The sequence below is a fragment of the Eleutherodactylus coqui genome, chromosome 1 (assembly GCF_035609145.1).
Source record: "Eleutherodactylus coqui strain aEleCoq1 chromosome 1, aEleCoq1.hap1, whole genome shotgun sequence".
Taxonomy (NCBI): Eukaryota; Metazoa; Chordata; class Amphibia; order Anura; family Eleutherodactylidae; genus Eleutherodactylus; species Eleutherodactylus coqui.
In genome coordinates this window covers 188,949,471-188,975,924 of record NC_089837.1, presented here as the reverse complement: position 1 = coordinate 188,975,924, position 26,454 = coordinate 188,949,471, and the positions used below count along the sequence as shown (strand labels likewise).

The 26,454-nt window shown below is 42.8% G+C and overlaps 1 protein-coding gene across 1 annotated transcript; it reads left to right on the top strand.

Moving 5' to 3' along the window:
• The first annotated feature begins 15,394 nt into the window (after positions 1-15,394).
• On the top strand, positions 15,395-26,210 carry LOC136628712 (nicotinamide N-methyltransferase-like). Its single transcript, XM_066604815.1, has 3 exons — positions 15,395-15,577; positions 23,080-23,287; positions 25,121-26,210. The coding sequence occupies exons 1-3, from the start codon at positions 15,430-15,432 to the stop codon at positions 25,554-25,556; spliced, it is 792 nt and encodes a 263-aa protein (XP_066460912.1). The 5' UTR covers positions 15,395-15,429; the 3' UTR covers positions 25,557-26,210.
• Positions 26,211-26,454: the final 244 nt, after the last annotated feature.

The window sequence follows — 26,454 nt, the reverse complement described above, 5'->3', positions numbered from 1 at the left end:
GTCAGGCGTCTCTGTGAAAAACTGCCAGACCTTAGAGCACCTCGGCCTCCGCAGGGTGGCATGGCGCGAGGGGGCGCTTTGGGAAACACTTGGTGGATTATTCGGTCTGGCCCTGCCTCTACCCCTGGCCCTGGACACCGCACTGCCTCTTGCAACCTGCCCTGCTGATGCCCTTGACTCCCCCTCTGAAGACCTGTCCTCCTGAGTAAGCGTTGCACACCAGGTGGGGTCAGTCACCTCATCGTCCTGCTGCTCTTCCTCCGAATCCTCTGTGCGCTGCTCCCTGGGACTTACTGCCCTTACTACTACCTCACTGCAAGACAACTGTGTCTGATCGTCATCGTCCTCCTGACCCACAGAAAGTTGTTGAGACAGTTGGCGGAAGTCCCCAGCCTCTTCCCCCGGACCCCGGGAACTTTCGAATGGTTGGGCATCAGTGACGATAAACTCCTCTGGTGGGAGAGGAACCGCTGCTGCCCAATCTAAGCAGGGGCCCGAGAACAGTTCCTGGGAGTGCTCCCGCTCCTGAGCAGGTGTTATTGTAGTGGAGTGAGGAGGCTGGGAGGAAGGAGGAGCAGCAGACAGAGGATTCGGATTGGCAGCAGTGGACGGCGCAGAACTGCGGGTAGACGATAGGTTGCTCGAAGCACTTTCTGCCATCCAGGACAGGACCTGCTCACACTGCTCATTTTCTAATAACCGTCTCCCGCGTGGACCCATTAATTGGGCGATGAATGTGGGGACGCCAGAAACGTGCCTCTCTCCTAATCGCGCAGCAGTCGGCTGCGACACACCTGGATCAGGAGCTTGGCCTGTACCCACACCCTGACTTGGCCCTCCGCGTCCTCGGCCGCGTCCACGTCCTCTAGGCCTACCCCTACCCCTCAGCATGCTGTATTACCAGTGATTTGATTTCACAGGCAGGAAATAAATTGGCGCAAGACTGCAGGCCAAATATAATTTTTGCCCTTTTTGGAAAACGAAAGGCCCCACTGCCTCTAGTGAATGAATTATCTAAGTTTAATAACTGTGCTGTGTCCCTGCTTATGTGTCACAGAACGTGAGGGTAGCAGAGTTATTATAACTCTTGGAGAGCAGGTATTTTTTTCCCAATTAAGGAAAGCAAATGGCGAAGCCAGCAGTAAAGCGTAGCTGGGTGCGTATGATTTAGCACTGTTCTTCACGCAGCTCACACGTCTCCACCGCCCGTAAGGACGGACAGAGGCTGGACAAATAGATTTGTTTTCAGTTTTTTCCCACCAACAGGCAGCACTGCGTATATTCAATGAACATGAGAAGTTTAATAACTGTGCTGTGTCCCTGCTTATGTGTCACAGAACGTGAGGGTAGCAGAGTTATTATAACTCTGGCAGAGCAGGTATTTTTTTCCCAATTAAGGAAAGCAAATGGCGAAGCCAGCAGTAAAGCGTAGCTGGGTGCGTATGATTTAGCACTGTTCTTCACGCAGCTCACACGTCTCCACCGCCCGTAAGGACGGACAGAGGCTGGACAAATAGATTTGTTTTCAGTTTTTTCCCACCAACAGGCAGCACTGCGTATATTCAATGAACATGAGAAGTTTAATATCTGTGCTGTGTCCCTGCTTATGTGTCACAGAACGTGAGGGTAGCAGAGTTATTATAACTCTGGCAGAGCAGGTATTTTTTTTCCCAATTAAGGAAAGCAAATGGCGAAGCCAGCAGTAAAGCGTAGCTGGGTGCGTATGATTTAGCAATGTTTTTCACGCAGCTCACACGTCTCCACAGGCGTAAGGACGGACAGAGGCTGGACAAATAGATTTGTTTTCAGTTTTTTCCCACCAACAGGCAGCACTGCGTATATTCAATGAACATGAGAAGTTTAATAACTGTGCTGTGTCCCTGCTTATGTGTCACAGAACGTGAGGGTAGCAGAGTTATTATAACTCTGGCAGAGCAGGTATTTTTTTTCCCAATTAAGGAAAGCAAATGGCGAAGCCAGCAGTAAAGCGTAGCTGGGTGCGTATGATTTAGCACTGTTCTTCACGCAGCTCACACGTCTCCACCGCCCGTAAGGACGGACAGAGGCTGGACAAATAGATTTGTTTTCAGTTTTTTCCCACCAACAGGCAGCACTGCGTATATTCAATGAACATGAGAAGTTTAATAACTGTGCTGTGTCCCTGCTTATGTGTCACAGAACGTGAGGATAGCAGAGTTATTATAACTCTGGCAGAGCAGGTATTTTTTTTCCCAATTAAGGAAAGCAAATGGCGAAGCCAGCAGTAAAGCGTAGCTGGGTGCGTATGATTTAGCAATGTTTTTCACGCAGCTCACACGTCTCCACAGGCGTAAGGACGGACAGAGGCTGGACAAATAGATTTGTTTTCAGTTTTTTCCCACCAACAGGCAGCACTGCGTATATTCAATGAACATGAGAAGTTTAATAACTGTGCTGTGTCCCTGCTTATGTGTCACAGAACGTGAGGGTAGCAGAGTTATTATAACTCTGGCAGAGCAGGTATTTTTTTCCCAATTAAGGAAAGCAAATGGCGAAGCCAGCAGTAAAGCGTAGCTGGGTGCGTATGATTTAGCAATGTTTTTCACGCAGCTCACACGTCTCCACAGGCGTAAGGACGGACAGAGGCTGGACAAATAGATTTGTTTTCAGTTTTTTCCCACCAACAGGCAGCACTGCGTATATTCAATGAACATGAGAAGTTTAATAACTGTGCTGTGTCCCTGCTTATGTGTCACAGAACGTGAGGGTAGCAGAGTTATTATAACTCTGGCAGAGCAGGTATTTTTTTCCCAATTAAGGAAAGCAAATGGCGAAGCCAGCAGTAAAGCGTAGCTGGGTGCGTATGATTTAGCAATGTTTTTCACGCAGCTCACACGTCTCCACAGGCGTAAGGACGGACAGAGGCTGGACAAATAGATTTGTTTTCAGTTTTTTCCCACCAACAGGCAGCACTGCGTATATTCAATGAACATGAGAAGTTTAATAACTGTGCTGTGTCCCTGCTTATGTGTCACAGAACGTGAGGGTAGCAGAGTTATTATAACTCTGGCAGAGCAGGTATTTTTTTCCCAATTAAGGAAAGCAAATGGCGAAGCCAGCAGTAAAGCGTAGCTGGGTGCGTATGATTTAGCAATGTTTTTCACGCAGCTCACACGTCTCCACAGGCGTAAGGACGGACAGAGGCTGGACAAATAGATTTGTTTTCAGTTTTTTCCCACCAACAGGCAGCACTGCGTATATTCTATGAATAATAACTGTGTTGTGGCCCTGCCTATACAATTCTTTCCCTGCAGTATCAATGGAGGGTGGAATGCTCTGCAGAGGCGATTTTGAGAAGCCCAAAAAAAATGCAGCACAGCTAACAGCAGCCTGGACAGTACTGCACACGGATAAATATGGCCCTAGAAAGGACCGTTGAGGTTCTTGAAGGCTACACTCACTCCTAACACTCTCCCTGCCTATGCAGCACTTCTGTCCCTAATGCCAGGTGCAACGGTCTGCAGAGGCGATTTTGAGAAAAAAAAAAATCCCACTGCTAACAGCAGCCAACACACAGCTATCAGTGGCCCTAATAAGGACCTTTGGGGGGTCTTGAAGCCTACACTAACTACCAATTCTTTCCCTACAGCAGCTCCGGTATAAACAGCACTGTCCCTCATCTAACTCACACCGCATCTGAGGCGAGCCGCGGGAGGGGCCGACTTTTATATTAGGCGAACACCTGATCTCGCCAGCCACTCACAGCAGGGGGGTGGTATAGGGCTTAAACGTTGCAGGGGGAAGTTGTAATGCCTTCCCTGTCTTTCAATTGGCCAGAAAAGCGCGCTAACGTCTCAGGGAAGGAAGTGAAAGTAACCAGAACACCGCATGGTGTTCGTTACGAATAACGAACATCCCGAACACCCTAATATTCGCACGAATATCAAGCTCGGACGAACGCGTTCGCTCATCTCTAATCAGAATCTCTCCAAAGGATAACCCCAAATTTCGTACTCACCCCAGAGGTGTTGTTCTTGTGGAGGCCCTCGAGTGACTTTAACCCAATTAAGCACAAATTGCTAGCACAAGCGATTGATATTGCCAAAGCACTTATCCCTCTAAAGTGGCTGCAAAAAAACCCTCCCCTCCTGAGCCAATGGAAGGACAGAATGGATCAGACCTATAGTTTAGAAGAACTTTCCGGCTGGTCTAAAGAAACTCATGATAAATTTTTGGGGACTTGGGGGCAATGGAGTGACATCCGCGCCACGTTGACTCCTTAGAGGGTATTGAGAGGAGAAGCGGAGTAATGGCTGCAGTATCGGTAAGGAGGTAAGGACTGGCGATATTTGAGAAGCAGCTCATACCGAGATCCCCCATCCCTCTGGGGCGGATGGCCCCCGGGGACCCTGACCCCCTTTCTTCCCCGACCCATCCCCTCCTTCCTCCCCTCTCCCATTCACCTGTCTGTCCTTGTATGTCATGATGTTTGATTTCTTCATACCAAGCTAAATATATGGTACTTGTTTGAACCGATGTTATAATTTGCTTAACAATACCAGCCAGAATTATTCGTTATATGTCCTAAGAGCTTGGCTTGACGTTGATTATGTTCATAATCTTTGTCTATTGTGTATACTTGTGTTACGAAAATCCAATAAAAATCTTGATTTGAAAAAAAAAAAAAAAGAATCACTTGGATATGCAACACCTTTACGGAGTTATTGTATGTCAAAGTAACACACGTCAGATTTCCAAAATTTGCGTCACTATGGCGCAATCAGGCTTTGTCACTAAGGGGTTGCACCAACATTGTACTCTCGCTGCTGAGACTCCTGCTGATCAGATTTGAATTACATTGGGTGCCAGGTGAAGGAGCAAGCTGACACCCGAAGACTTCAGAGGTGAGCGCTGTATCTTCTGAAATCAGCTGTGGGTATGGGCAGAGAGCACGTGGTGGGCCGCACCACACAGGAGCAATACAAACTGGTTCTCTGAGCAGTGTACAACCGCCGCGTCTTTCTTTCTTAATTGGAGATGCTCCGAGTTCCTACAAGGCTGTCCATAGGCTGAACATCGGACTAGTGGCCGTATTGGAGGCCCTGGTGCAGGAACCAAACAAATGGTGGCAAAATATGTCTGCTCTCACCAGCGGCTTCCGCTAAACTCAGGTCCTAAGACCTCTTCCTGTTTTGGAACTGCCCATCATGTGCTCTCTCCTGCCAATAAGAACATCCACAGTAAAATAATACAAAGACAAGTATTCTCAACTTTGGCCACTAGGTGGCACCAAAGTACAGCAAACCTAAAAACCTACATCAACACAATAGATTGTTCTATCCTTGCAAAAGATCAATATACCATAGTCTCCATGCAATAGAATTTGCTACAGAAATTTTTTTTTCTGCAGAAATCAACAAGACCAAATTGTGTGGATCTTGAAGCAGATTTGCATTTTTGCTGTGGAATAGATTGCAGATTTTCTACATAGTATTTGTATTGTAGATTTTTGTGTGCAGTTGAAAGAAAGTGAATTATAGTGGAAAAGTTGGAAGTTTGATGTAATATTTTATGACATATATCCTTTTTCAAAATAATTCTCCAGAATCCATCTTGTATTCATGCACTCATCAGTATTTTGTGGTCTTTTAAAAAGGGATTAAAAAAAAAAAAGTTGTTAGATCAGTTTACCTTCAGGATGGCCTCACACAGGCATGTTTGTGCATACAAAGCAGTGAGGTTCATCCTTACCTGCACTTTTCCCCATGCATTTTGCGCACACAAACAAACAAAAAAAAACGCGACATGCTCTTTTACAGTGCACATTTACGCATAAAAGGCACCATTGGAGGCTATGGAGGTAACACCTGATCCCTGCGCAACTGCACAATGCACTGCACAATTTCGTAGGGAAATCAAAAACACCAGGGACTAACTAATTAGGCTGCACAAACTTTAAAATCCCAGTGTGGTTGTGTCCGTGGCCAATATGAACAGTCCCCGGCAGGGAAGAAAGTACTGTGAGATACGCAGATACACGTGCGATAGCACGACTTTTTGCAGAGTAAAAATCACGCCAGCGCACATGTGTTTGTGCATACTCCCTTGTGAGGCCACCATGAAAAGCCTTACTTAAAACTGCATTTGCACACTGATTGCAGTCTGCATTGTAAAACTTCACTGTCTCAGAGAGGCAAAATTCAATTTTTAATTATGACAAAGATATATGCTGGAATTGTTTTGTTCTAACTGAATTTAATTATTTTTTTCAAGCTCCTTGTTCCACAGGAGCAAGTGAGAAGGTGTTGATGTATCTTGGTACGTTTCCTGCCACAGGAGTGGGCTCAGAAAACTACTTCTCAAATTTGTAGTCATTTGAGGTTTTTCATTTTGTTTTGGTTAATAAAACGTATCACTTTCCTTATACAGGCAATTAAGGGACTATATAGATTAACCAAAACAAAATAAAATGTAAAACTGTTACATGCACATACAGTATATGCATACATGCATGCCACACACATGCAACACACTGTATGTATCAGTATCCAGAGAAGTTTGATCAGTGCCTGCAATATCAACCTGGGCTGCTACTTTGTGAACAGGTCATAAATAGATTGCAGCTGGACAACCTCTTTAAACCCTTCTTTCTGTGTTTTTTTTTTTGTTTTTGTTTTCATTTTTCCATTTCCACTTTCAAAAAATCATAACTTTGCAATTTTTACAGACATATCCACAAGGGCTTGTTTCTTGCAAGACAATTTGTATTTTCAATTGTATCATTTTGCTAATCATATAACGTATTGGAAACCTTTTCAAAATCTTTTACGAGGCTTCAGGTACCATGGTAAGCTAATGGCAGACCGAGATCTCATTGCAGGCATAAAGTTCAGGCCATTTAAATATTTCTGTCAGAACTGACAAAGGCATCTAAAGGGTTAACTGACAGGATCATATTTATCTCCAATCTTAGTTGTCGCAGCCAGACATCACCTGTGAAAGACAGTCAACACCTGCGGCATATAGAGCTGACTTGGCTCCCGAGTCTGCTTTATATAATGACACCTGATATCCACTGTACATACTCTATGTGTAGTCACCTGGATTAGGGTCACTACAGTACTTATATGGTCACGTCATGGTCAACTGTGTTTACTGCTGTAAGAGTTAAATAAGTGTTAAACATTGTGTTTTTCCATTCATAGTCTACTTCACCACTGTTCTAATGATTGACAGCTCCCCAATTTTCATTGGGTTTCCACGACCTAGCAAAAGCCTCAGAAGTCGTTTGTCAGGTGGTAGGAAGAAAGGCCCTGTGATTGGAGGATCATACCTCATCACGGGTTGGGTGAGAGGAGACAGATAAAAGGTGAGAGTGGGCGGAGCTTGGGGAGAGTCAAGTCATGAGAGTCTTGGAGAAGGGTTTGAGGGAGGAGAAGAAGGAACATCAAGAGAAAGCCAGTGTGGTGGGAAGGAGGAAAGAAAAGTGTGAGGGGGGAAGAACAGAAAGACAACAAGAGAGAGTGGTTGAATAAAGAAGGAGATAGAAAGAAGAATTTAACTGTCCGGAGGATAAAGCAAGTGATAGAGAGAGAGTAAAGAGAAATGCTATAGACAACCCAGAGAGAGAAAAGCTGGAATAGAAAGCCATGTGGTCAAGGAGTGCTTCTAATATTCAATTACAATCATCTACCCTAAGTAATTGTAATGCAACTTGTGCAACTGTCCCTAAGTGAAGATCTCTCTCTCTCTCTCTGCTAATCAGTAAAAAACAAAAAATTAACCAGCGCTCCGGTGTTTCGGAAGATGACAAATGATGCAGAAGTGAATATTGGAAAATGAAGTTGTATGGTTATGAGTATTACTTACTTTACAGGGGTGCTAATGATTAAGCACCCCTGAATCCAAGATGGCAGGCAGAATTCAGAAGATATATACGGAAATTCTTTTATTGCGACGCGTTTCGGCCGTAATCTCGGCCTTTCTCAAGCATGCTTCAGAAAGGCCGAGATTACGGTCGAAACGCGTCGCAATAAAAGAATTTCCGTATATCTCTTCTGAATTCTGCCTGCCATCTTGGATTCAGGGGTGCTTAATCATTAGCACCCCTGTAAAGTAAGTAATACTCATAACCATACAACTTCATTTTCCAATATTCACTTCTGCATCATTTGTCATCTTCCGAAACACCAGAGCGCTGGTTAATTTTTTGTTTTTTACTGGCTTGTCTTTTATCCCATGGTGTGTTTTTTCATTGCTGGGAGTAACCAAGACGCTCTCCTCAAGATGTCTCTTGTGACCGGTGCGAGGAATCATTACCTTCACTGTGGACTGACATGCCATCTCGGATTTTGACGCACGGGCACCCTACACACGGGCCCGGCGTCACGGGGTGAGTGACCTCCTTTATACGATTGTTTTATAGTTTCTTTTCTTATTTATATACACTCCTTGTATATTTTGGCAACCATTTCCTATCCATTTCTTGGAGCGCTATCCATCATATATCTCTCTCTCTGCTAATAAAAGCCTTCCATTGTTTTACTGTTCAACCTGCCTCCTTGGAGTCCCTTCCCATCACTGACAACATCTGCACTGAGGTACCTAACTACACTTCAGGGAGAAAGGACAATTTCCCTTTTTATTTAGATTTTACATTTTTACTTATTGTTTTGTCCCGAGTGGGTCTTGGCCTACATACGGACTGACATCCTGAACTTTACAAACCACCATCCTACCTTGCCCAACTTCATGGGTAGCACCTAACACCAAATGCAGAATACAGTTCACAATGTGGTGTTTCCCCACATTTTGCGTTTTCGTTGCGTCTGTGAAAGTGGGAGTAGCAGAGCCACCACCGCTAGCATTTGCTGTCACCCACACCCCTCCACAGTCTGTGGGTGCCATATATGTGGTGGATGTTGGGGAGGATTAACATATGCTGATAGCATGATGAGCTGCCTTTCATCTCCAGATATCACCTTGTAACATAGTAACATAGTATGCTAGGCTGAATGAAGACAATGATAATAATAAACTTAATAATAAACTTTATTTGTATAGCGCCAACATATTCCGCAGCGCTTACATAGACAGAGGGGATACAGAAAGACAATACAAACATTACAGAACCACGGTTACATTGTAATCAATTGATGGAAACAATAGGGGTACGGGTCCTGCTCCAACGAGCTTACATAGTACGAATAGTGGGGTGATACAGAAGGTAAAGGGGCTGGAGATGTGCACGGTGTGGCGAGGTGGAGAGTGAGCGATATTATACACATAGACAATGGTCAGACATTTAGCCGTGTGACGGCAGAAACAGTATGACTGCAGGAGCGGTTTATGATAGCTAGCAGGGATTGCTGTCAATAGGTCAGGGAGCATGTTATCAGGCGGAGTACAGAGGGGTTTGTTTAGGGAATGCGGTATGCCTCCCTGAAGAGGTGCATTTTTAGAGCACTCCTGAAGTTCTGCGAGTCCTGGATTGCCTGGATAGCCTTTGGTAGTGCGTTCCAGAGGACTGGTGCTGCTCTGAAGAAGTCTTGGAGGCGGGAATGAGAAGTTCGAATTGTCTGATTCCGTTAGCAGAGCAGAGAGCCCGGGCTGGTTGATGGATTGAGATGAGGGAGGCGATATAGGGGGGCTTTGTGGATGAAGGTAGCGAGTTTAAATTGAATTCTGTATTTAATGGGCAGCCAGTGCAGTGACTGGCACAGGGCAGAGGCGTCCGAGTAGCGGCTGGACAGGAAGATGAGCCTGGCTGCCGCATTTAGGATGGACTGGAGAGGGTAGAGTCTGGTGCAGGGGTGGCCGATCAGCAACGAGTTGCAATAATCGAGCCGGGAGTGCATGAGGGCAACAGTAAGCGTTTTTAACGTGTCCACAGTGAGAAAAGAGCGGATTCTTGCGATGTTCTTGAGGTGCAGCTGACATGTTCGGGTGAGAGATTGGATGTAGGGGGTAAAAGAGAGATCATAATCGAATATGACCCCAAGGCAGCAGGCATGTTGTCTAGGAGTTATGGTGGCGCCACACACTGAGATGGAGATGTCAGGATGAGGTTGGTTAGTGGAGGGTGGAAATACCAGTAAGTCAGTTTTAGAGAGGTTTAGTTTTAGGCAGAGACAGGACAGACAATTGGTGATGTTTTGGAGGAAAGGTGCAGAGTTATCATGGGAAGAGGTGTATAGCTGAGTGTCGTCAGCATACAGGTTGTATTGGAGACCAAATCTCCTGATGGTTTGTCTAATAGGGGCTGTGTAGATAGAGAAGAGAAGGGGGCCGAGGATCGAGCCCTGGGGACCCCAACAGCAAGAGGAAGAGGAGGGGAGGTAGAGCCAGCAACGGAGACACTGAAAGAGCGGTCAGATAGGTAGGAGGAGAACCAGGAGAGAGCAGTGTCCTTTAGGCCAATGGAGCGTAGCATACTGAGGAGGAGTTTGTGGTCAACAGTGTCAAATGCTGCGGAAAGGTCGAGGAGGATCAGTAGGGAGTAATTGCCCCTCGATTTGGCTGTCAGTAGGTCATTGGATACCCTTGTAAGGGCAGTTTCTGTCGAGTGTTGAGGTCGGAAGCCAAACTGTAGGGGGTCTAGGAGAGAGTGCTCTGATAGGTAGCTTACAAGGCGGGAGTAAACTAGGCGTTCTAGTAGTTTGGAGATGAAGGGGAGGTTTGAGATGGGTCGGTAGTTGGCAGCATCAGTCGCGTCCAGAGTCGGCTTCTTTAGCAGTGGGGATATGATGGCGTGTTTGAAAGAAGAGGGAAAGATGCCAGAGGTCAGAGAGAGGTTGAATATAGTGGTGAGATGGGAGATGACCACCGGGGAGAAGGAACGGAGGAGGTGTGAGGGGAGGGGATCGCTAGCACAATGGTGGGGCGAGCAGAGAAGAGCAATTTGGAGACTTCTTCCTCTGTCGCTGGTCTGAGTACAGACAGTGAGCAGGAGCTAGATGCAGTGCTGACAAGACTAGGGTCAGGGCTAGTCTGGGATTGGGAAGTTATTTCCTGATGGATGTCATCAATTTTCTTTTTGAAGTAAGCAGCCAGCTCTTCAGCACTGAGATCCGTCACCACAATGTCCATCTAGTTCAGCCTGTTTCAATCCCTTCCTTGTTGGTCCAGAGAAAGGCATCCTTCCTGACTCCATAATGGCAGCAAGAGTAACCCCTGGATTAACATTTGAGATCAACAACCCCGCTGGTCACCTAATGTCTATGTCCTGTAATATCTTAGTGCTCTAGAAAGACATCTAGTTCCCTCTTAAACTCCTATATGGATTTTGCTATCACCACATCCTAAGGCAGAAAGTTCCACAGTCTCACTGCTCTTACAGTAAAGAACCCTCTACTATGTTGGTGATGAAACCTGCTTTCTTCTAGATGTAGAGAATGCCCTCTTGTTACCATCACAGTCCTGGGTATAAACAGATCATGGGAGAGATTCTTGTAATTTCCCCTAATGTATTTATACATAGTTATTTGATTGCCCCTTAACCGTCTTTTTTCCAGGGTAAATAATCTCAACTTTGATAGCCTCTCTGGGTATTCTAGTCCCCTCATTCTCTCTGGGTATTCTAGTCCCCTCATTCCGTTTATTAACTTAGTCGCCATTCTTTGAACCTCCTCAAGCGCTGCAACATCTTTCCTGAGCAGCGGTATCCAGAACTGTACACAGTATTCCATGTGGGGTCTGACAAGTGCCTTGTATAGTGGAAGAATAATGTTCTCATCCCTCGCCCCTATGCCTCTTTTAATGCACCCCAAGACTTTATTTGCTTTGGCAGCAGCTGACTGGCATTGATTGCTCTAGTGTTGCATTTGCTTTTTTTTTATTTTTCTGTGTGTGTGGGGGGGGGGGGGGAATTTTCTTGGGCCTGTAAGACGCCTTGGTGGCTTTCTTGTATGTGGCCCTGCTGCCACACATTGATTAGGTATGGGAAAACTGGCTGAATCTCTTCCCAATGTTTTTTTAGCACAATACCAACATAATATAGTTTATATCCTTTGTGGGTCTTCAGATTTGTAATTAACCTTAGAGATTTAAGTGATGTCACATTAAAGGTACAATTTAGCAAAAGCACAGAAATATGTCCATGTTAGTTACCAATGTACTAATAATGGGCAGGCAAAAACAACACTTCCCTCAAATGCAGACAGTCCAAATGCTGAATGGAGGAGCATATCACAGGAACAAAGTACAACCGCTCACATGGCCACCCTGTTTGGCGACTTAGGTTTACACCTGCATATATAAAGGGTGCCAAGCCAATTGAGACCTGTAGTGCACCGTGCAGATGCATCAATAATGCCAAATTTCAGTTCAGCAGACTGCCCTACACTCCAGAAGTGAAGCACATTGGCACCAACACCCCAGACTTCCCCAGTATTCAAAGTCATACTGCCTCTTACAAGAGATACTGATGAATGTAGGCATCCAAAGTGCTAAATGGAGGAATGTTGCAAAAGTGCTAGGTACTAATAAGCATTCACATGTCTATTTTACACAAAGGGGAGCAGCTTCTTAGAACTTAAATTGCATATACATAAAGCATACAAAGGAAGCCAGGCCAATTGATACATGTAGTGCACCATATATGCTTACAGCCTATTAATTTTGCCATTTTTCAATTCAGTAGACTGACTTACACCACAGAAGTGAGCTACAGCGGCATGGACACCCCGGGCTCATCCAGCATATGAAGCCACAATGCAGGATACAAAAATACTGATATATACAAGATAGTAGTTAATATTTTGGTGAAAATACACAAGCTCATGTCAAGGATCCTCATTTTTTTGTGAGTTCCTACACTAGCATTCAAAAGAAGTCACAGAAAAGGGGAAAATTTAGCAAAATTACAGAAAGATGACCATGTATTGAGTTATGTGTATTGCAAAGCTGCAGCATGTAAGAGGTTAATGTCTGAGAGTGGCTGGGATATGTCTGGAAAATGTTACAAGTTTGTCTAGTCCCGTGATGTTGCCCTACATATGTGTTTGCAAGGAGTGAGTCTGAGAGAGTCGATTTCTTCTGTGTGCAGTGCATTCTATTCTTCTGGGTTCCTGGAGAGAGGGCCAGCCAGATGGGGGTACTTTCAACTCTCATGTGGTGTAGAGAATGGAAGCTGAAGAGAGGTATCCTGATGTCCCCAATTCCAGGATCCCTATTTAAAGTGTGAATTGAGAAAGGAGCTGCCATGCAGAGTCCAAACTACTAATCTCAAGTGAGTGGCTGCGTAGTGTTGTGTCTCCCTCCAGTGTTCTCCTATGTCCCAGAGTGTGTGTGTCCAGGAGCGGAGTCATACAGAAAGCTCAACTGTAGACCTGGTTTCACCCTGTGTCCTCCTCCCTGACAGTCTTCTAAACTGTCTTCCTGCACTGGTGTTCGAAGCTGTATTTTGTGCAAACAAGAAGTAAAAGTTCCAGTCACTGTCCATTCCCAGTGATTAAGTTATCTAAAGTAAACACTGCATGGATTATTTCTACCGCCAGAGAATTAACGGTGTGAAGAAATGGTGGTGTCACGAGTGACAACTTCTATCTTCAGTCCATTACACATATACAGGTAACTTCTGTCCCAGCGTTGCTTGGAAGAGGCCTAGCGTTGCCTTGGCTCAGGCCATACGCATCCCTCTGGGGAAGAGTTTGGTAGAGCCACCATGACATGTGCCATCTCTACCCTACCAGCCCCTCAGTGTTGTGTCTCAGTCACCTGCAGGACACCACACTCTGCACCCCAGAAGTGAACCACACTGATCAGTACATTGGTGAGTAACATGGTCATTTTTCTGTGATTCAGTACCATAGAACCTAAAACAAAGCATCTTTGCTGAAGTGGAATTGATAACAGAGGAAATGCTGTGATGTGTCTGACCACAGCTGGGCTACCAATTTGACATCTAGTGTGTCACTAATGGTTCCCACGCTGAACATCTGTAAGGTGCATTAAAAATGTAAAGAGCTTTTTTATCTTTTAATATGATTCTGGTTTTTGTTTGTCATATGTGAATAAATCAGTTTTAGGGCTCCTGCACACTGGCGTTTTTCTTGCACGTTTTTTTTCACGCGATATCGCTGCGTTTTTTCACGCGATTTTGAATGGGACTTTCTAATATTAAGAACGCATTGCACAAAAATTGCAAAGCACAAACTTGCGATGCATTTTTAACATTAGAAAGTCCCATTGACAATCGCGTGAAAAAAACGCAGCAATATTGCATGTAAAAAACGTGCAAGAAAAACGTAAGTGTGCAGGAGCCCTTACTGTACATCTGTGTGATTCTTTTTGAATAAACTTGTATTATATAAATTGATGCCTCAGTATTTTTTTTCATACTGTAATTTGATTACTCACTTGGCTTTTACTTCAGATAGGCCTATCCTGGACCCTAGAAAGCTTTCCCAAGCAAATGTCATGAAAACACAATACTCATACTTAGTGACACCTATGCCAGATTCAAAGCAATTAATGAAGGAATAATGAAAAACACCCACTCTTGGGCAGCGTTTGCTGAAACCCCACCCCTTTGCAGTACAGTTTGTGGGATTCTCTTGCCAACATTGAGAATGTTGGAAAATATGCTTTCTGGGCCTAAGCTAAGCCTTACTAGGGTAAAGTCCCAGTGAAGTAACACTAAGGAGAAAATCTGAAAGAAATTGGCCAATTTAAAATCTGCACCACAGCTTAATTTCTGTTCGGATATTTATTTGCAGCATGTGAATGAGATTTGTTAAAGGGATTCTGCCACCAGGTTCATGAAGATTGACTCAGAGATAGGCTGAGCCAGCTTCTCCCTGCCTACAGCATGTAGGGTGACAGTTGTCTTCCTATACGTAAACGGAGAGCGGTTTAAGTTTGCATCATGCGGACCGGGACATGCTGGCATGGCCCACCTCTACTCCGAGTCAAACTTCATGAACATGGTGACAGAATACCTTTTCTGGTACTGTCGTGTTCATTATATGTGACCATAGCCTAAAAATTAATGATAGGTGCCAGAGGCATAACGTGAAGCTTCTGGGCCCAATACAAAATCTGTAACGGGCCCCCCAACTATAATGCTTTATTCATAATACTGGGCTCCCTATATGGAACAGGCTCCTGGGTCCGGGTGCAACCACATCCTCTGCATCTCCTATAGTTACTCCCCTGATGGGGGCTACTTCACTGCTGCAAACTTATTTATGCTCCTGCTATGTGAGACACATTCCTGCATGCCAAACCTCATTTACTTGAGCTGCTGATCAACAGTCAATAAAATGTCACATGCATGTGAGTAGCAAATAGAAATATACACAGAAATGTTTATCTTAGTACCATGTGTATTAGCACAGTTAGCCTTATGATATTCTAATATTGTTAATCATGAGATTCAAATTGTTTATTTTTACATATATAAGTGTGACAGCAGAAGCCAACATCCACAGTGAATTCCGACTAGCAAGAATGGCTTGTAGCACTCACAAGCATTATCATGATGAAGAATTTGATCCGAAATTGCTTCACGAGACTTACTTTTCTCATGGAAATGTCCCTATAATAGAGGAAAGCGTCATACATCCAGTAAGAGTACTGCATGAACTGTTTTGTTCAGGTATCTATGCATTTCCCTTTTTTAAATACCCATATAAAAATGATTGATTTCTTTTAGTTTTGTTATAATGAAAAAAATCATATTGTATATACTTTTCACTCATTAGCTTATAAGGACATAGCTTTTACCTATTAAAATTGGTAATATAAAATAGTTAAAAATAAAGTTAAATAAACAGAATGTTTACTTAGTTCTAAATAAAAGTTGTTTAAACATTATATAGTACATTGTATATTGTCTGCATAAATTCAAGGTATTCCCAAGGTCATGGTCTCCAGGATAGTTTTCAGTTGGTGATAACTATGCCAGAGGAGCAAGCATTCAAAGGAAAGGTTTATGTACAGTCACAGCTGAAAGTCATATGGCAGCAGTACTAGGGAGCAGAATACAAGAGATGAAGTCACAAAGATAGCATTAGGGTCGGAATTGGAAGTCAACAACCAAAAAAAAGTGCATACAAAATTCAGAAACTGAGCGAAGGGTATGATCCAGGAACATTCAAAGAATATATATGGTTAATAGGATGCCTGTAAAAGTATGATATATTGCAATACTGACATATTGCAGTATATAGTGCAAGCAATCAAAGAATTACAGCTTCAAGTCCCCTACTGGGACTAAAAATGAAAAATAGGTGCAATAAATTTTTTACAATTAAAAAATACTTGATATTTTCATATTAATCTTTACTAAGTAGTAAAACAGAAACTGTAAACTCTGTATCACTATAATTATACTGATCTGCAGAATAAAGTGCACATTTTTACTTAGATTTTTACAGCATTTTACACATGGTGAAAACTAAACCCACCAAAATGATGCAATGGTATTTCTTTCATTTCACTTCATTTTAAAATTGTTAAGCTCTCATGAAAGCAATCCAAAACAATATGGCAACATACTAGTAAAATCCTTAACAGACTGTAAAACACATCACAACCACTAGGTGGCCACATACACACGGATATAGGATGGGAAACTTATTACACAATATCGAAATATTATGCTTTTTAATAGTTGGTCATCTTGTGCAACATATCTTGCAAAAATATTCAACACAGTAAAGGTACGGACTGGCACATTTGTACCCAAGAAATAAGTTTATATAAATGCAGGGTTTATATCCTAAAAGTGATATCTGCTCGAAACGTTGGCTGCTGTGGCAACGAAACACGTATGTTCAAAAGAGTCAGAATTGCAGAGGGAAAGCAGAGCAGAGCAGTGGTAAAACTGTACCATGTATAATGAGTGCACAATTTATGAAAACTTTTTAGTCAATTAGAACTTCAAGCATTTTTTGGAAACTAAGACCACATGCACAAAATTAAATAACTGGCTGTATTGTACAGAGCCATAGTAGCACACCAATAGAGATGGTTGAGGGTCTTAAGACATCTAAATGTTTCAAAATTCATACAGAGGCATACGGACGTTTTTTTTTCCTGTCTGCTATCTGTGTCTGCCGCCTTCTTGTTATTCTGGGCAGACACAGGCTTTGCTCTGCTTCTGCTGTTTTAATGTACTCTTTGTTCTATTTTATATCAACAATGAGGGAGTTAACCCCTCTCAATGCTCACAACCCAGCTGCAGCTTAAATAGCAATTACCTTTCTATTTAAGTTAGTTGGGGACCCTCCCTCTTTGCCTCAGAATTGATAAGTGTTTGGTATGTGTTTGTCTCTAACACTCAGCATTTCTAGGTTGCCTGTTTCAGATCAGTTTTGTCTGTTTGATCCTGTACCTGTATCTGTTTATTTTGTATGTTCTTTGCCTTATGCTTTAGCCTGTGTGAGTCTGTCCAGTCTGTTCATCATTCCTGTTTCTGTGGTAGTCAGTACTGTTCTGTGCTTTGTGTACACTGTCTCTGTTTCCTGTCAAGGATAGTCAACCCCAAGGTTCCAGTGCGGGGCCGTTCTTATCAGGAAGCCTACCCCATTTATAGGCAACGGTCATCCCATCTTCCTTCTTAGCTAAGGGCAAGTTATCCATCCAGGATTTCCCTGCTTCGGTACCTCTGACCACTGGGGTCAGCTGCCAGCCATACCTGGTCTGGTCTAAAAGCCAGGTTTGGTTGGTTAGTACAGTGGGTTAACAACCAGAGCCCTGGCACTGTCGAATTCCATGCAAATTCATAAGAACAATTTAGGCATACTCCATAATATCCTGTATTACAGATCTATTCTATCTTAGAAGCATTGCTTCAGTGTACATACTTCAATTTTGTTCTAGTATGAAGTTTCTTCATTATTTTTTCAATAGTTTCTTAGCAACTATACATCTTCTCAGATCCATAATGTCAAGTGGTAATCTAGTATTGGTAGAATGGATAGAAACACGTATTTCTTTTTACCAGATCCGTGAAAATAGAACCTGGGACACTGAAGTAGTGAAGCATTAAAAATCAGGAAGACTTCATGGAGTAGCTTTGGAGTCCCTCAAGTCTATTGTCCAAAACAAGTTTGAAATGCAGAGGGTGTCTATTTACTTCAAGGCAGCAGGAGTGGAGATGTGCAGGCACAAGATGCTCCTGGCCACGTGCCACCAGGAACCTGGGGGGCGGGGGAGGGGGTTAGCGCAGGCAGCCAAGAGATCATAGCACTTTACTGGGGCTGCAACCCTGAGCATCGCTGTTGGTCCTAGCTTGCTTAGCAGAGCACATAAACAGGATGTTTTAGATAGCGAGGTGGTGTCTAGTTGGCAGCAGAAGATATGGTAGCTGATTAAATTAGGAATGATAACAGGACCCTTGGATGGTGGAAAGGAGTCTTGGGCAGCTAAGCTAACAGTCGGTGGTCCAGGGGGTGGGCCTGCTGTGTTATTGGTGATAGATTCTGTGAAATGGGTTGCTGAACTCTAGTCGTTTTCCAGACGGGAACATTTCAGCAGTGGTGAGAGTATGTCATCCTCTAGAGTGCCTTTTTCCTACTGTTTCTATGTGGAGATAGATGAGGACCAGCGGGAGGGAAATCACAGGTCATGAACACAGATACTGAGTCCTGAAAGGAAAAGTGACATGTTATCCTCGGGCCACATCGTACTTTGGTCCGGGAGGCTCCAACACCCAGAGAATGAGGATTGTCCTCCAGGGTGCCAGCCGTGAGCGACAGCTCACCTAGTTGCCATCAGCTCCAACATCAGGAACATAGTTTTATTCGCAGGCACCATAGTCAGGGATTTCTGGGCATAAACCTGTGTGGGGCATGATGGCAAAGTGAGGTCGGGAGTGGGGCAATTATGTTATCATTATTGTTGATATTGGCTTGTCATGTGAAGTGTTTTTAAAAAGTGCAGTTACTTTTTAAGTCTTGGTCTGGGGTGGGGTCTCCATGTATTGGACTTGTGCTGCCATCACATGACCCAGATATTTGATCAGATTTAAATTTGGAGGATAATTGAACATCTCAAAGCTTTTGTTTCTCAAACCTGATGGAAGAGGCCACTGTCATTAGGCAACACTACTGCCATGCAGGGGTGTATTTGGTTCAACTATGGTTAGGTAGGCAGTATGTCAAAATTACATTCACATGAATGCCAGGACCAGCATAGTACCCAGCAAAACGTTGCCCAGAACATCACACAATCTCCACCAGCTTGCTTTCTTCCACTACATATTGTTGCCATATCTTCCCAGGCAAGTGATGCACAAGAATCTGGCTATCCAGATAATGAAAATAAAACATAATTTTTCAAATTAGGCCACCTTATTTTGTCTGCATTGTAGGCATGTCAAGAAGTAGACAGGAGTCATGAGTGGCACAGTGATGAGTCTGAGACTATGCATCCCCATATGAAGCAGACTGTAATGTACTTTGTGTTCTGACCCTATGGTATCATAATTAACACTCCTTTTCACAGCTACTCCTTGTACATCACTTTTAACTACATCATTGTTTTTTTCTTTAAATGATCCATCAATAGGTCATTAGTAATCAGAAGTTTTGCTAGAGTTTTAAAATATCCAGAACACAAGTCTCAAGGCTTCCCCAAGAAAGAAAAAATAAATATATCTATATCCATATCCATATAGATAGAGATTATATATATATATATATATATATATATATATATATATATACATGCATTGGAGACAGTATAATTATAATATATACAATAAAGACAACATTAGCTAACTTTTATAACATGTTGGGGCTCATGTCCACGACCAGGTTTCCACCGCGTATCATGCGTGTGTTGCATGCACACATGATACGAAGTGAATTGAGTCAATGAAAGTCCATGGACTGCGTGTAGATATGCAAGAGAAATAAATCACAGCATGCTCTTTTTCTCTGCGTACCATACAATCTGAGCCCTGTACACTTGTATGGGCTGCATATGATACGCTGCCCAAACGCAATGCATTTATTCCATACACATTGTCACTCTGAACAGAGCAGGAAAAAAAAATCCCACTGTGCATACACAGGCATGCACAGTGCCACACGAAGCCATATGCAGTTCAGGCAGCGTGCATGGCTGGAAAATGTGTGAAATGCTGGTGGTCTCTCACAGCGTTATACGCTTACGGCTGTGGCATTGAGCCCTTAGTCATCAATAAGGCGACTCAGTTCTAGTATACCTCTAATAGTGAAATCTGCATGTAATGGTCAAATGCCAGCCCAATGATAGTGATTACCGTGCAGTTACCTACAGTGATCGCTAGTGACGGTCACTTTCAGTTTTCATCTCTAGCCCTCCAGGCCACCATTAGGGAAGAATTCAGAACAGACATGTTTGGCTACATGGTTTCCCAACACCGCCACACACTGCTAACAATTCCCTCCTTCTGCTCTTTAACCCATTAAGGGCATGGCTTATTTTGGCTATAAGGATGCACTGATTTTTGGGGGTTTCTCATCTACACTTTTCAAAAGCCATAGCTTTTATATTTTTCCATCAACATGGCGGTATGAGGGCTTGTTTTCTGTGTGGTAAACTGTACTTTTTATTGGTATATTTTGTATGTACATAAAATGCATTGTAAAACTTTTATTCACTTTTTTTTATAGGCCTGGGAGAGAAAATACACCAATTCTGCCATGTTTTACAACACTAATCATGCAGCATAAATGGCATGATACATTTTTCTGTGGGTCGGCATTATTACAATGATACAATCTCACAGAACACTCTTCGTTGTCCTCCCCGTGCAGTGACCCAGAGGGTCTGCTCGGGGCACGAGGACCACGCAGAGGAGTTGGGAGGGTAAAACTGTCACGGGTCATAACGGCACTCAGCAGTCTACATCCCAGAGGGCTACACGCGACCTCAGCCCAAGTGCCACTAGGCCATATCGCCACATCCAGACAACCCTAGGATAGAGATGGCCAATAAACATTTACAGAGATTTTTAGATTGTCATAGGTGACGCCATCATTCCTTTCCCACCGGTAAAGGACGTCAGCGGTAATAAGCAGAGTCCACACACTTTTAAACTTAGTACCTCAGTCCCTGGGAACAGTCAGGGTGGGGTAAAACTTTACTGTAATCACTGGAACACTTCACAAAGTACAGTAAGACACTTATGCAGGCAATCCAGAGAAGTTTGATCTGGGAAGAACTCAGGATGATGCTGGACCTACAATCCTTAGGACTTGTACAGAACCACTCCTGGAAGGGGTATACTCAGGATGACACCGGGCCGACAGTCCTAGTTATCTGTCCAGGACTGCTTCTGGAAAAAGGGAAGGGGCAGACTCTCCACAGATATGCTCTGGACATAGTACCTCTGCATCGTAGTCTGGGCTAGCCTTTGTACTCACTCTCTCTCACACTCTCTCCTCATTCGCTACTGGTTTTTTGCATTGATGTCCTGAAGATAACTTTCTTCTTCTATTCTCTTTACCACATGAGGGTTAAAGGTATCCTCATGTGGCTGGCACTCAGAAGAATTCCTGATGACCAAACTCTGAAGAAGAATTAGACACCCGTTATCACACTTAATCACTCATATTTATAGACTCCAAACATACCACATGACATGGGATGGATACATTCACAGACATTAACTCTTCATCCACTGCAGCTGTGCAATACACATAACAAATGACAAGACAGTTTCTGCACAGTTCATCTACACAAGACATTACATGTATGGCATTTATGGTGGGGCCAATAATATACATTCTGGGCCACTACACCCCCACTCCCTATCACACATCGCCCCTCGTTTTCCTCCCCCCACTCCCCATCACACAGAACACCCCCAATTTCCCCCACCACTCTACATCATACAGGATGCCCCTCAACACACAGGATGCTCCTCGTTCTACTCCCCACACTCTCCATCACACAGGACACCCCTTGCCCCCCCCCCACTCCCCATCACACAGGATGCCCTTTGTTCTCCTCCCCACTCTCCCCATCATACCGAACACTCCTCATTCTCCCCACCCCCCCCATCACACAGGACGTTCTGCTCACTAACCACAGAATTACTTTCACTAGGGTCTCTGCATAGGCCGGCACCTTCTCCTGCACACGAGCGCTACCTCCCAGACCTCCGCTCAGTCTCCTCCCCTCTGATGATCTCAGTGCAGGAGAAAAAGATGGGGAGGAGTCTGGGAGGAAGCGCTGGTGTGCAGGAGAAGCTGCCAGCCTGTGTAGAGACCTTAGTCAAAGTAACTCTGCGATCAGTCAGCATGTGGAAAGGAGGCCATCTGGGCCCCCCTGGCTTAGGGGCTGGGTCGCAATCGTGACCCCTGCATGTACACCAGTGTGCAGTAACAAGAGTATATCTATTTCCATATGCTACACAGTGGTGCATAAAACAATGAGGGGACTCTATCTGGGTGTGAAAGTTACCTAGAATATTTTAAGCAGATCATACCTTCAGCCACTCTTTACCATTCACAAAATGACTGTCAGCAGTAACAAGAAAAAAAAATACAGGTTATAATGAATTGTTCTTCGTGTACTTAATACGTGTACTTCAGAAGAAGAGAAGCTTGAAAAGCCATCTTGTCTGTTTCTTGTGTATTCTTCTCTGGCACATCGTATATACAATTAGGCAGACCTGATACATAAGGCTACGATACCCTATCAGTATCACCTAAATTAAGTTATTATGCCAACATAGGTTTTTAACATTTTTTTCTTCTATGGTGTTCTAAAAGTTAATAATGAAAACAAAGATCTGGTACCGTGTTAGCCAGTAGAGCAAAATGTGATTGTTCTCAGTAAGAGAAACGACGTAGTCTTGTAGATATGATACCTTTTAATGGCTAACAAAAAGACATGATGTTGGTACGAAAGCTCGCTATTATTACATCATGTCTTTTTGTTAGCCATTAAAAGGTATCATATCTACAAGACTACGTCGTTTCTCTTACTGAGAACAATCACAAAAGTTAATAAGTTATGTTTTATCAACCCCTACATTTATTGAGGAAATGTAGTTGGCTTGGTTTGCCTTTTGGGCATTTTGTTATTTTGTGTAATTTTTCTGCCTGGTTCCACTGGGTCTTTTTGCTTATTTCTTATCTGTTTTATTCTCCACCACAGGAAAAGTAAAAGGAGACACTTTACTTGATATAAGCCTAGGAGGAGCAATCTACCAGTTAATTTCAGCCAGCAACTGTTTTAAGGAGATATATGTGGTGGACTTCACAGATTGTAATATAGACCACTTTAAGAAATGGCTGCAAAAGGAAGAAGATGCCACTGACTGGTCCTTTGTCTTCCAAAAAGTCTGCGAGATTGAAGGAAGCGGGTAGAGTTACTTTCCAGTTACCTTTTTGAAAACACATTTAGATATTGCACATGTAATATGCATGTAGCCATATAAATATGCATTGCAATGAAAAATATTTTCACAAAAAGACTGAGATACACATCCCTAGGGGCTCAGTCAGAGAAGTGAGTTTTCCATGCATTATAGGCCCGGGAAAAAAAAACAAACACATCATGTGTAGAAACAATCACGTGACTAGGTCCATTTGCACTCACATGTCTTATCTTTTGCAGGTGTGAATTTTTTCCGCTTCTAAAAAATGGACATGTGACTGCTTTCATTGGGGAGCATTAGTTCTTATAGTTTTGTTTTGAAAACGCGCCTATATATATATGTGAAAAATTTGCTCATCTGACTGAGCCCTAATAGTTAGGCCTCATGCCTACAGGTGGATTGCATTCTGCATGCGGATTTCCGCAGTGGATGGCCTGCTCAAACTATCTTAAAAGCTTGCCGGAGATCGTGGATGCAATGGTTTTTCTGTGCAACTGTACGCGGATGCACTGCGGATCATCCCCGCGGGAAAAATATCCACAGCCCCACCTCCCAGCCTTTTCTCCACCTCCCTAATTGATTTTAACCTTCAAATCTGCAGTGCATCGCAATTGTATTGCAGATGCACTGCAGTTCGTCCGCACCTTTTGACTTCTATTGAACCAATTTGCATGAAATCCGCACTGAAATGCAGCATGCTGTGATTTGTTTTCCGCACGAAACGGTCCGCAAATCAAATCTGCATGCTTAAACTCAGTTGCTGATGCCAATGCTTCCCTATGGGCACTTTGATTTGTGGATCTTCTTTGTGGGTGATCCGTGCGGATTCTGCAAATCAAATCCGCCCGTAGACATGAGGCCTTATGTAGAGCCGTTCTATTAGCTACTCCTCTAAAGACACAACCTGGGGATTCTTTCCACAAAGTTCATACTCCTGGTAAGGAGCATTTTAAGGGAAAAATCACAAGACCCCCTCTCCTTCCCAGGGTTTAGGCTTTAGATGTTTCCATCTAAACAGTTCCCCCCTTCCCTCCCACTCACTGGCTCTCTGCCTCTCTCCTCTGCCCCTGTCCCGCCCACTCCCATTGCAAATGCCGGAGTGGAGGAGAGATGCAGATAGCTGATGAGTGGAAGGAGGGAATTGTGTAGATAGAAGCAATATACACTTGTGTAAATAAGCCCTAAGACAAATTTTATAGTAACACAAAAAAAAAAAAAACTCTCATTAAAACATGTATTTTGGGGTGTTTTTTATGTGAAATATGCCCTCACATTCATTTTGAGGATTTTTTGAATGAATACTTTAGTTCACTAACAATTGACTACTAAGTCACATTTAACGCTGACTGAGTAGGTAATGTACAGAAATGTTCACATGAACATTTAAAAGTATTTTTACATTTTATTACAAAAAATGTTTTGTGTCAATATTTTTAAAACTTTTTGTAATAGGAAAATAGTTGATCTTTTACTTTGTATAACTGCATAAAAAATACTCAGTTGTTTTAGAATTTTTTTTATTATTATTGTAGTGTGAATGAGCAGCTAATATAATTAAATTATGTTACTCCTGCTATGAAACACCACGAGCAAAATAACTGGAGCATCACATACTGACCAAGTCTGAGGGCCTTGTTTCTCAGATTATCCTTTTTTCATACTTATGTCTGTTTTTCCCAATGTGATTTGTAGATATTTAGATTATAAATTTGACACCTTCAGAATGATAAATAACAGAATTGCATATTTGTATGATTGTTATCCTGAAGAAAATTCTGATATATACTTTGAAATTCTAAATGTTTTGTTTCATTTTAGAGACAAATGGCAAGAAAAAGAAGAGCAATTAAGAAAAACTATTAAAGGAATTATTAAATGGGATAACTTTGAAAATAGTTCTTTAAATCATCAACTTTTTTCAAAAGTTGATTGCGTCCTCAGTCTCTGGATATTAAACATAGTTAGTAAAACTAAGGAAGACTACCAAAGAAACCTGAAGAAATTCACATGCTGTCTGAAACCTGGAGGGCAGCTAATGCTGTTCTCAGCAGTGAATATGAGCCACTACATGCTGGGGAAGCATAAGTTCTTCATTCTGTCAGTAGATAGAGATTTTATAAGGGAGTCAGTGACTAATGCAGGTTTTGTCATTGAGAAAGATGATTACTTGTCTAGAAAGGTTACCACTGACCTAGTTGATCACGAAGGTATGGCAATTATCCTAGCTCGCAAACAAAGTGAATGTCCCATTTAGATGGGATAAGAGTCGTCTAAACGACTGCACGAGTGCTGATATCACCATTAAACGAGTGCTGATATCACCATTAAACACAGCTGAATTACAGGCTTTTTGCTCAGTGCTTCACCTTCTATGTGAAGCAAGGAGCATTTACACTCAGTGAGAATCCCATGATTCAGTAATGTGTTTCATGCTGACAGAAAGGCAGCGATAACGAGAAGTGAATGCATAGTAAACAAATTTTTTACATTTACATAGGACGATTATTGCTCAATTTCCTCCCTTTTTAAGCAATAATCGTGCCATGTAAATGTGCCTTAAAGGAGGTCATAGACGCAAAATAATTACCTTATGTTTGATTGGCCAACAGTTACCAGCCCTGATACCGATAATTTCCGGCTAACAGCTTGTGTGGATTGCCTTTAATAAACCATAATTTTTGAGCAGAAAATTAAATGCCTTGTGCTATAAGGTGTTGGATCTTACCTGTGCTTCAACTTCAGAAACTCTAATATACGACTGTACTTCATCTAAATCATAGAGATGTAGCAATTGAAAATGAATGTCTATATTCTGTTTAACTATTTTCCAAGCATTTTTCTAAATTTCAGCTTTTAGTGACACAAATGTAATGTAATCTGATAATAAACTAAATGCTTGTTTGCTAAATATTGCTTTTGTGTTTTTTTTCTAGATTTGCAAACTTTTTTTAAAACTTATCACTCCACTAACATTACAACTTTAATGTAGCATGACAATTGTTTGACAGTCATTAAAGAGTTCTAGAGATCAGTGCACACCAATGGGAAAACCAGAGGTGGCTGCTGACTTTCCTATGAAAGTACCAACCTATTCTTCCCTGAAGTAATAAGTTGCATGAAAAAAAAGGACATTTATATAGTCTATTTATAAG